This window comes from Labrus bergylta, chromosome 4, assembly GCF_963930695.1.
Source record: "Labrus bergylta chromosome 4, fLabBer1.1, whole genome shotgun sequence".
NCBI lineage: Eukaryota > Metazoa > Chordata > Actinopteri > Labriformes > Labridae > Labrus > Labrus bergylta.
In genome coordinates this window covers 11,939,362-11,951,684 of record NC_089198.1, presented here as the reverse complement: position 1 = coordinate 11,951,684, position 12,323 = coordinate 11,939,362, and the positions used below count along the sequence as shown (strand labels likewise).

At 41.6% G+C, this 12,323-nt stretch overlaps 1 protein-coding gene across 1 annotated transcript in view; it reads left to right on the top strand.

Moving 5' to 3' along the window:
• The window catches only part of zswim5 (zinc finger, SWIM-type containing 5), a 65,619-nt gene that overhangs the window by 35,916 nt on the left and 17,380 nt on the right, over positions 1-12,323 (top strand). The window contains exons 2-4 of the mRNA XM_020652133.3: positions 8,101-8,288; positions 8,880-9,048; positions 10,836-10,984. Of these exons, the coding sequence (XP_020507789.2) occupies positions 8,101-8,288; positions 8,880-9,048; positions 10,836-10,984 (506 nt within the window). The remainder of the gene's footprint in view (positions 1-8,100; positions 8,289-8,879; positions 9,049-10,835; positions 10,985-12,323) is intronic.

The following is a 12,323-nucleotide window of genomic DNA, read 5'->3' as shown; positions in this document are numbered from 1 at the left end:
TTTTCCAGCCGACGGTGAATGAATGCTTTATCACCTGGAGGGGAATGACATTGCTCTAGGTTTGCAGCCTGATAAATTGCTTCTGCTTGCCGCTTTTGTGAGTGTGTCCAGACAAGGGTGCAGCCCCACAACGCCTCCACACGGCAAACAACAACGGAGCAGGAACACAAAAAAAAAAAAGCACAGCCTCCTTATCACTAATGTAGCCTTGAGTGAACAGAGTTTACATACAGTGGAGAAAGGACAGTTTCTGTGTATGACACACGTCACATGGCCCTCAACCCCATCTCCAGCTTGTATTCTATATGAGGCTTTTTTTTTTTGTGTGTTTGTGTGTGAGCATTTCCACTCTGGGTTTTCAGTCCTGGAGAGCTGAAAAGCAGCATTTGCGGCTTTTCTCCTCACAGGATAACCTTCAACTTAGAGTCGCACATGCTCACAATGGCATGAATCGACCGAGCGACTCTCCATTGACAACAGAATGTTTACATGCTGTGAATTAGACCACTTTGGCTTTCAGGTTGTTTATTCTGACTAGAAGGGTGACGTTCCTGATTCAATTTGAGACCTATACGTCCATTTGTTGTTCCCGTTTCGAGGTCGCCGCATCTCATACAATATATGAGTTTGCAAGCATGTGTGTGTGTGTGTGTGTACGTCACAAACAAGCCTATTCGAGCTCTCCTTTTTTTCTGATGATCATGATCACTCTGTACCTTTTTTCTCTCTTTTTGACATGCATTTCGCTGAACACAGTCTTTCCAGTTGAAGTGTTTTGTTTTACCTTCCCTCAGTCTGAATTTCTGCTCCCTCCACCCTCCATTTCTCCTTTTTCTTTAATGCCCTTTGCTCCGTCAGGTTTGGAAACTCAGCTCCGACACGTCAGCTTTTTGCCAATTTCCTCCGGTGTCAGCTCTGTCAGATCTGCAGTTTTTTTCCTCCTTTCTCGTTGTTTTCACGGTGACACATCAGCTGAAAGGGGCTTGATTAAACCTTTCTCTCCCGTCTTTTTTTCCCCCCCTCTTTCCACCCTTTTCTCTCCCCCATTTTCCTGTTCTCTCCTCCCCCCATCACAACAGAATGGAGCGAATCAGGGAATCAATTCAATGTAATCATGACAAATGAGTCCCGGCGGTTAGCAGGGATTTCTTTTTTGTGCGTGTGTGTATTTGGGACAGGGGCTGCTGGGAAATCACAAATGAATCAATCAGCTGTTATCGCATCAGCAAACACTGCAGGAGGGATGGAAAGATGGATGAATGATGGATGGATGGATGAATTGGCAGAGGGGAGGAGAAGATTCAGTGTGTGTGTGTGTGTGTGCATATGCACGTCTGTTGTGCAGAGATAGATGGCTGATTGAATACGAGGCCATGTGGGTGTCTGTCTGTGTGTGAATGAGAGCGAGCAGGGGGGTGCTGCTGTGTAAACCTTGGAGCTGTCAGAGCAGATGGGAGATGGGTAGGGCCGCAGGCTGCGAGGGATGTGTTGGCTGCTGGAGGAAGATGAATCCTGCGTTTGGCTATACTTTGAGGAAAGGGGGCAGTGAGATTAGAGAAAGATGAGGTGCTAGTGATTTCTTTTTTTCTTGACAGTGTGTGTTTCTGCTGAAGACGCAGTTTCTTGATCACAGCAAATAACGGATGTGTCACCAACTTAGACGGAGTGAGAGAGTCGGTGTGTGTGATGGCTGAGGAGTTTGAGCCAATGGTTTGACAGTCTGTTGACGTTGTTCACTTCATAAGTTAAATTGCTTAACATTGAGTTTAACATTGTTATAAGTGGGACATTTTATAGAAGTAGTATGAACTTGTCAGTGTTGTGGCCTGACCAAGATGGGATTCAGAGACAGGTAAAGAAAAAATGAGGATATAGATACGTTGCAGATGTGTCAGTTCTTAAGCTGGAGTGAAAATAACATTTTTCTAAGTGGATCGTGAACCTCTGTGATGATGCAAAAGCACTTTAAAGGCTGTTTCTCAAACAAAGAAATAAGAATATGTATCATGATTTATGTATTCAACCAATTTAGGTGAGGATCACCATCTGCTGTGCTATGGGTCTGGACTACATGTGCTGCCTTTATCACTCACTGTGTTATAAATTATAATGTCAGAGTCACTGCTGGACCAGAATCTGTAGGCCTAATACATCCTCTCAAAGTTATTTGCTTCGTTTTTTATGATGCTTTGAATAACGTTCAAGAAAGTGTGAAATAAGGAGCCATCAATAAACCAGAAATATTTACATTAAATAAAAGAAACAAGGAAAAAAAAAGAGTAACAATTTTTTCTCAAAAATAAAACATTTAAAAAAACTGTGATAAGGTTATAACTTTGCTAAGTATTGACCAGAGTGTAAAGCTTATTAAATAATGTAAATATTAATAGTTATATGTGATTTTTTTCTGTAGTTTGGTTCTGATTATTTTGGTCAATATGGGATTTCACTTCCCTGAAAAGCGTATCCCTCTATTTTATTTCTTTTTTATACTTATTTAGACCACTTATATGACATGAAGTCAGCCTGCGGTTGTCACTGTAAAGTTGTTTTTATGTGTTAGTGTTTGGGCTGTGCAGGTCAAGAAGGTGAATGTTTTTAAACTTCAGATCCAGATGAACATTGATGGAGACAAACTAAACATGATAAGAGTAACTGAGCGAGTGCAGGTCATTCAGGGCTGAGGGGGTCACTGAGTTCACTGAGTGTCAAAATGAGGTGAAGTTATCTTTGCGCTCGTCATTGAAACACCAAATGAGACATGAGAGACAATCTTTGGGTAGACACCTCTCTTGTGGTAGAGACGCTTTACGTCGGCCTTTCCTTTATCTTTCCTCTGTTCTAAATTTCTTTACAAACAGCCCCGGTGATCCTTTGCGAGCAGCAAATCGAGGGAGTGTGTGGTTTTCACCGTGTGTGTGTGTGTGTGTGTGTGTGTGTGTGTGTGTGTGTGTGTGTGTGTGTGGCTCTGTGGGGCAGATAGATGAAAGAAATCACAGATTGTATCTTCATCAATTTTAAAATCCTCTTTAAAACAGGGTTTGTCTGTCCGTCTGCAAGGCCTGTGGTGAGGCTTTGGTTGAATAACACTGGTTTACTATTGTGTGTGTGCGTGCGTGCGTGCGTGCGTGCGTGTGTGTGTGCGTGTGTACGTACTTTGGCTCCCTTCCCGGCCTCCATCTCCCCAGCTGATTAGGGGTTAATGGCCTATGAGCATGGGGAGCTATCGGCCTCCAGATTGGTTGACAGGCTCATGTGTGGGCGGGACTGCCATCGAGTGACAGATGGCGTACAACAGGGAGCGAGGGGGCGGGTTTGAGTGTGTTGAGTGTATATAAATATATATCGCAGAGAAGAGGGGTGTCTCTAATTTGATAGAAAATATACAATGGTTGTCTCTCCAGTCGGCTTTATGTCTGAAATTGATTGTCACACTTTTTATAGTTTTCTTACACAAGTCATTAATTAGTTGGAGCAGGGTTTCACCTGTTTACACAACCACCACAAAAAGACAAAGGAACTGTCCATACCAGCATGCATTAGTTTGATTGAATTGATAAATAAATACAAATAATCAACATTAAAAAGAAAGCTGCATGCTTTACAAAATCTAAATCATCTTAATTGGTTTATGTTCTATTTCCTTTCATTAAACTTCATCAGATTAAAGATTATTGCTCGAGTTTGAATGTATGCAGAGAAAAAGTGCAGCATGTACAACAAAAGTTTAGTAGTTAATAACCACATATCACACACATGCACACTTCCTGCTGCATAAACAATGTCATTCGTCGACTGTGTGTGTCTTTGTTTTCAGGGCGACCATCCATACCTGTATCAGATCAGACAAAAAGACATGACATGCACATAAATGCACACACAGGGCTTTGTGATGTTCCCCAAGGCTTGGCAGCACTCCCAGTTTACACACATCACACTCCTCATTCACCTTTTGTTAGATATTCATGGATTTTGCAGAACCAGTCCAATAGCGTAGCATAGATCAGGCTGAAGAATGTGTGTGTGTGTGTTAGAGAAAGAGAGCGATTGGTGATATCTAGTGTGAATATCACTGACTGGTTTGTGTCTTTTCATCACTGTGGCATTAAGAACAAAAGCAGACAGGCTCTGAAAAGGTTGTTTTGTTCACTGCGTTTAAGTGTGTGTGTGTGTGTGTGTGTGTGTCTGCGTGTGTGCTTGCAGACTGTCTGATGCAGCATCTTTTTATCGAGTGTCATTGCATCCCTATCTGCTGAAGACACAATGTCTCCCTCAGACTTAACACACACACTCGTACACACAGAAACACTGTGTGTGTGTGTGTGTGTGTGTGTGTGTGTGTGTGTTTGTGTGTGTGTGAGAGCAGCAGAAAAAGAAAGGGAACAGTTTTACTGGAAGATTTAAGTATTGAATCACCAAACTTTGAGACAACATATGTTTGATAAAAGGCTAAAAGATTAAACTCAACTCTGAAGCACATCAGGGTTCTGTTCTGGGTCCTCTGAATTTGAAACAATATTCTCATGACATCTTTTCTTGTGTTACACACTCAGATTATGGTAATTTGGTCTTCAAAGGCAACACCATTGTCATTTAAGATTGCAAATAATTCCTACATTATTACAGATGTTTGGATTTTAAGAATATTAGGGTTTTTATTTTAGGACAAATGTTTGCTTTCTCGCTGACAAGATCCAAGTATCATAAACGGTAAATATAGGTTTCAGCATCCAGTCAACTAGCTTAGCTTAGCAAAGAGAAAAAGGTTAGCCTGACTACTATCCAAAGATTGATGATTGTTTTCTTCCCAACTATTCAATTGATACTTGGACGTTGATACAAACAGTATACAAAATGTATTGCTTGTAATTTTATAGTTGTTGTGTTTCATACCATTCATTGGCAAGAGACGCATTAACATCCTGAAGTCTCTCTAGATCTTTCAGAGATTCCTGTTCATATACTGATAAAAGTTAATCCATCATTGCTTTATGTTTCAATTTGAAAAAGAGTATTTCCTAACGTTCAAACCCTCTCCTGTAACCCTTTAACCCAGCAGACAAGAAGAGATAGAAGGTGGGCTTAGGTGAGGCCAAGACAGAAAGCTGTGGGAAAGTCTTTTTAACTCATATCATCTTGCACCAGAACTTCTACGCTCATCTTAAATGCTAAACTTAACTTGTGGAGATACGTTTAGATATGAGTGACGACTGACAAGACATTATTTAGACAGCTCAAGAGGGGAAGATGGCTCTCAAATGTTCCCCCGATGCTTTTAAGAAATGCACTCCCTGGATTTCTTCCTGCATCCCTTGCTCACTGCTGTGATGACTTCAGCACGGGAAGATCAAATTTGGACTCCCTTACACAAAGCTACGGCTTGTGCAAATTGGCTCTACAGGTATATTCATTATAGAGGAGGAGGCGAGGAATTGAAAACCTTTTCTCTGACATTTATGATATTACGATGAGCAGTGAGACACGAAGATTGCTTTGACAGGCGGTCTCAGTGGGAGGGAGAGCGGTTTCAACAATTTGGATGGATCTTGATGCATCAGCCTCCTCTCTCTCTCTCTCTCTCTCTCTCTCTCTCTCTCTCTCGTTCCCTACAGCCTTTTCTGTATTTTTTTAATCCTTTCTGTCATAGGTCTGATCGGCTTCTTGGGCAGTCTAAGATGGTCAGCCATGTCTTTTTGGCACGACTCGACACCATGACACTTGACACAGAATTCAATCTTGATCGGTGTATTTGCAGAACTGTACCTTCTCTTCACTCTGTTACCTGTGGAACTCAATATAAGCCCTCTGGTTTCGTTCCAGGCTCCGCTATTTATGGTCCTAAAACAGTTCAAGTCTCTACGCTGTCCAAGTTTGTTGTTTTGGTAACTGTTTATTGGCCGTCTTGTAAGTAGGTTTGAAAAGTGTATCTGAACAGCGGGCAGCTATTATGCTGGTGGGAGGATGTGAGCTGACGAGTTTGGTCTCGGTTCAGAACGTTCTTTGATCAGTCGGTGTGACAACAGCCTGTGTCAGTCCTTTACAACCCTACATGTGGTTGCCAGTTTCCTCTTGTTCTCCTGTTGCTCTTCATCTTTCTTCGTCAAAATGAAAACAGTTTGTAGTTGATTGGGTCTCAGTGTGTGTGTGTGTGTGTGTGTGTGTGAGTGTGTGTGTGTGTGTGTGTGTTTGCTTCCTTGTGTGTCTGTGTGCTTCCAACATTTGGTTTGGAAAAGCCTGCTGTGGGATTTTGCCAGCGAGATGGCTTAACTCACTCTTATTAGGCTGCTCCACCACGCTGGCTCACACCCCAGAACTTAAGTGTGTGTGTGTGTGTGTGTGTGTGTGTGTGTGTGTGTGTGTGTGTGTGTGTGTGTGTGTGTTATATTAGTGTTTGTTGGTTTGTCAGAGCTTTAGACAATTAAACCTTTTTTAGCCAGTGCTGAAAATAGCCATATCATTACTTTCCAGTTAGCTCGCTCATCCTCCTTTTTTTTGCCCCTCTCTCTCTCTCTGGTGTTTCTAGCTGTGAAAGCAGAAGAGGGGTTGCTATGGTTTGGTGAGATACAGTAATCCAATGTGTACACACAGACACACACCTCACCTCATAAATAATTGACCTGTCACAGTGAGACGACAGGACAGAACAGATACACTCTTCCCTACCCTATTCTCTGTTCTCCTCTCACATTTCTTCTCCTATCTCATCCCTTTTATCCTCTGTTTCCTCACTTGCCTTTCTTTTACTCAGCCTATTTTTTTGTTCCGCCTTTATCCCTCGGCCTTTCCAGTTCTTCTTATCTTGAAATATCATTTCATTTAGTATCTGGACTATACAGAACAGGACCCTGCAGCCAATGCTACCAGAGTGTAATGGCTTCTTTTGTTCTTTGTTTTAATGGAAGTGTGTGTTATTAAGGGGACCCACAGATCTATATAGAAAAATGGCAGTGTTCTTTAGATGCACATTTTCTTACCTTAATGAAGCAGGAAATGCGATTGAAATTGATATTACATCTAAAAACAAAAGATTATGATTCATTTACCAAAAATAGGTAGCCCAGGATCCATGTGTTTTACACTTAAACACAAATCTTGTTCAGTTAAAATGTTGAAATGTGCCATGCCCTGCTCTGTGCTCTGTGTATTTTCAGCTTTTTTTGTCCTTTGCCAATCACATCCCTGATAAAGTTCAGTAGCTACTGATGATTATCAATTTTGATTATCAATTCTATCATTGTCAAAATAACTGAAAAAGGACTGTACTACTTAAATAAGAATAACCTACAGACAGATACGTTTTTGCTTAAGGAGGATGTACAGTAAGAGATCCTGCTTTTGAGGTCAGTGTGATGGTTCTGCTTTATAGATTAGTAAAGTTGTGTGTCATCAGCATAAAAGTGAGGCCCTAGGAGAGAGCCCTGGGGTACTCCGTAAATTAAGAATATATTTTTTGATGTCCTTTATCAAGTTTTAATCCACTCCCAAGGTTTAACAAAGCTTGGATTGAAAAACGGTCAGTAGATCTTTCCTTTGGGGTATTTAATGAAAGATGGTTTTAGCTAAACTTTGCGATCTATGTAATAGAAGAAAAAAAAAAAACATCACTTCAATTCTCAAAGAAAGATCTTAGGAAAGTGAGGACAGATGTTTCAAATAATGTTCATTGCAGTCCGGCCAAGATGTGAGAAGTAGGCTTGGTTAGACTAGGGAGGAAATAACACCCCGGCAACCTTCCATTGACTGCACACACATAGATGCATGACACATTAGGAGGGAGAGGCAGAGCGAGTATCAGATGGCACAGTGCCCTGTGAGAGACGTCTCATTAAGATGTGTGTGTTTTGTACTGAAGGCTCACTCTGTATGTTTGTTGAGGCTCAGATTTCCACAGAGGCTCCTCGTCTTCATCTGTTACCCTTCTTTTCAGCTCATCTCTTACCCTCAAAGGTCTAGGTAGAGGCTCAATCAAAGGAATATGAAACATTTAAATGTGATTCTGTTAAATCTCTTGAAAACACCATTTTACATGACTATTTTTTTTTTTTTTTTTTACCTTTTGTAACTCAACGCTCCTCTCTCTTCTCCCTCGTGTCTTTGCAGGGTTTCACCTCAGCGGCACAGTAACTGAACCCGCCTCATCGTCAGAGCCAGAGGTCACCCACAAGGTGGCCATCAGCTTCGACAGATGCAAGATCACCTCTGTCACCTGTGGTTGTGGGAACAGGGACATTTTCTATTGCGCCCATGTGGTGGCGCTCTCTCTTTATCGGATTCGCAAGCCAGAACAGGTAAAAACAAAAACATAAACAAGCTATCTCTGTCTTTTTAAAAGTAACACATATTTATAAACACTATGCCTTAGTCAGAAGCTCTGTTGTTGTCTTGTTAAAAGGTTATTTAAAAAACATAAACGTAAAATAGATAGTATGTATTAGTTCCACTCACTTATTTCATGATACAAAAAGGCATCTTAGCGTGTAAAGACAATGAAAACCCAGCAAAACAGCACGAAGTTCTTTCTTTGTGAGGGTATTATTTTGAAATTTTAGGTCGCACAAGACTTTCAAAATTCAAATGTAAACTAACATACACAGGGATCTGAACCCCCACTCTGTCCCACCCACATACAGACTAAAAAAAGAGGGCTCTACTCAACAGGAGTAGGTAGAAAACTTGCCTTTCCTAGGCAGAAAACGTTGCATATATGAATATCTTAAAGCTGCTGAACAACGAGCTACATTTGTTATGATAACCCCGATTTCTGTACCAGCTGACGATAGAATAATCTGTGCCTGAGCGTCTTTAAAAGCCATAGAACAGCAAAACGGTAACATCATGCTTGTTTAGTGACGTGTCTAACACAAACGTTTCTGATCCAGGTGAAGCTGCGGTTGCCGATCTCAGAGACGTTGTTCCAGATGAACAGAGATCAGCTGCAGAAGCTGGTCCAGTATCTGATCACAGCCCACCACACTGAGGTGCTGCCCACTGCTCAGAAACTGGCCGATGAGATCCTTTCCTCCAACTCTGAGATCAACCAGGTCCACGGTAAGGGGCTGATCTATGTGACAAACTTCTGTGGATTGATATGAGGTTTTCACTTATCAGAACCCGTCTAGGAACGGCTCAGAGTGTCCTCTATGTGTGGCAGTGAATAGGGAAGCTGTTGCTGTAAAGTCTGTTGTGCTACCGTCCATCCCTCTGCAGTGATATCTTCACAGCAACAGGCCAGACTTAAAAGTTTCCAGACTTAAAACATGCGGCATGCTAGCCCACAGGCTGTCAGACGTCAGAGCCCTGATTACTCCGGTGGAGCAGCTAGGCCCGGCTTCAAATGGCTCGTTTGATTTCTCAGACCCAGCTCTTCAGTGACTACCTCTTCCCAGTGGCAGGAAAAAAAAAAAAAAAGCAGGAAAAAAGAGTTGATTGGTGAAATGCACACAGGAGAAGGAAGGGAGAGACATGTGGAAATGAAGGAGGAAGAGAGAGTAGAAGTTGTATTTGGGGAAATGGGAGCGAGGAGACGGAAAGGAGAGAAGACATGAAAGGACCGGAGAGCGCACTGATGATGAAAAAAACCACAACAGACGTGCATCGGGGGAAGCGACAAACGAGAAACATCCTTTCACCAAACAAAACTCTTTATCTGTTTCTCGATTTCATCCTCCGCGCCGAATGTTGACATTCTCTAGCTCTCGTGTCCAGGAAGCCCCGCGCTGTGTTTCCTGTCTGCGTTTGACAGGGGGGGATCATGGGGGTTGAAGTTCAGTCGATCCAGAACGGAGGCTTTTCTTTGATGGAGGAATGTTGCTGTTTTGCTTCTGCGCTTTTTCCAGCCAGTTGGAAACTCGTCTCTGGGCTTTCCTCAGCGCACTTCCCGTTTAGATCAAAGCAGCCTCCCCCTCTGAGCAGATCTACATTTCCCCGTAGTATTACTGAGACACACACACAAACGCGCAACCAGTGCTGCGCTGAAGGAAAACAAAGTTCATCTCGTATTCCTTCAGTGCACCATTAGCCTAAATGGAGCAGCATGTGTGATGTAGGTCATACTTTAAATTATGTGTAAAACAAATCAGTGTCAGAGCTGTGAGCATGAGGGAAACTCTTAAAAAAATGGTCTTGCATGTTTTTTGTTTTTTTTTTCTGAGGAATCTGGACATGTCATGAAAAAGCAATAAAAAAAAAAATCAAATATTATTTATGCAAATGAGGCGGTCTAGCACAGGTTACCTGCAGGGTCCTTAACATTTTTTTTAAAGGCTTAAATTGAAAAGTTTCAAATTAAAACCCTAACAGTCTTACATTTAGTTTAAAGAGTCCTGAATCCTTTGTCTTGGTCTTGTGCAGGATTTAATAAATACTGTCACATCATAAATATGTTAACAGGGGTAAAGTTTTCTTACTTACCCACCAACATCTTAGTCCATTGTATAATGCTCCTGACTGTGGAGAGCGCGCGAGCAGGAAGTTAAATTCAACATCCTTGCTGCTCTCAAGCTAACGTTAGCTCCCCGCCTCACAAAGAGAACCTATAGGTCCGTCTGAACTGCCGGACTGTGCGGTAAGAACTATGGTAGCTCGGTAAGAAATTAAGTATTATTTTAGTAATACCACATTTCCCATGGTCCTCTTCCCTTTATTTATACTTTTGCCTGGTGTTGAAATGAGAACTGTAAGAGACGTAGAGGAAGGTTAAAGGCAGGTTGATGTTGATGTCCAGGCTCGGATGTGTTCTGTTATTTCCACGTTTTTTTCTTCTTTAATGTTCGTCACATGTCTCTGTGTGTGTGCGCTTGTCATTTAATGTGTGTGTGTTTTATTTTGTATTCCAGGTGCTCCGGACCCGACAGCAGGCGCCAGCATTGACGATGATAACTGCTGGCATCTGGACGAGGACCAGGTCAGAGAGCAGGTCAAACAGTTTCTGTCACAGGGAGGATACTACGGCTCGGGGAAGCAGCTCAACTCCATGTTCGCTAAGGTACAAATCACTGCTTCCTTCACTGAACAGGGACTTTGGATCGATTTAGACAGATTAGTGTGGTTGTTTTCAATAGAAATGTTTCCTCCAGAAGCTGTTTCCAACCTCATCAGTGACCAGTTAAAATGTGACTTTTGTTTAATGAATGAATCTGTGAAAGAAAACCAAGAAAACAACGTTGTAAAAACTCAATTAAATTCTATTTTCAGGACGTTCTTTCTTCCGTGTCTTGTAACAAACTAAATCTGTAACCAGTCGATCACTCAAGTGAAAATTGGAGATAAAAGGATTTAAATGCTTAAGGAGGCAGCAGACCTTAGATATCCTGCATGTCAGTCCCTTGTATGAGTCAAGCACATGATAATCATATCTCCTACATTTTCCACAATGCAACTCACTATGATTAGTGCCTCACCTGCTTGACATGTAAGAAGCACAAACCTCAGGATTGTATCAGAGGCTTTTCAGAAATGATTTGAATAATGCGAGGGTAAAGTAAAGAAAGGACTTTTTCCATGACCCAGGTGATGTCAGCTTAGAAACTCATCTTCATGTCTAAAATTGTTGAAAGTTTCTCTTCAAAAGGATGAAAACAAGTTCCTAAGAAGTTCAGTCCACATTATTTTTACTCACAGTTTCTCTCCTCTTCTGTCCCTCTTTACATTGAACCCTTTACTTCTGCTTTACACTCAAAGAAATACAAAATCTTACACTCTTATTTTGATTTCAATGTAAAAGTGTGGTCGCCCACTGCGTTAAGAAACAGGCTGCCTCCAGGTCCTGAGAAACTTCTTCACATTTCTGTTCCTGTATTATTCATCTCCGGGGCTTCATAGGTCTTCACTATGGAAAGATTGAACTTTTCAAATCAAATTCAGTGCGGCGCATTTCTAAAAGCACTCCTCTTGTGCTCTTTGTTGACTATAAGCGAGTATAAGACCACTTTACAAGATGCCATCTTCTGATGAGTCTGAGCTCTCGGCCTCAGGGCCAAACACGTTTTTTTATGAAGTTTTGAAATAGCATTCAGAAGCATGTCGAAGGTAACTTTTAAACTTTAAGTATACTAAACGGCTCGTGGATCTTCAACTCTGATTTATAAAAGGTCATCTCTGGATTGAGATGATGCATCCTTCAGTCACTCAGATGTATAGAAGACAGTTTGAATTTGAGCAAACTCTTTAACTTTTTTAGTTAAAAGCTGAGAATATCCATTCAAAAACTCACTTCATTCAACCCCTCTTACGTTCAGGCGGCCCTTGGCTTAGCTTAGCATAAAGAATGGAAACAGCTGTAATTGATGTTTATAAGTGGAGTGACTTTTGGTTCTTAGTTAGTC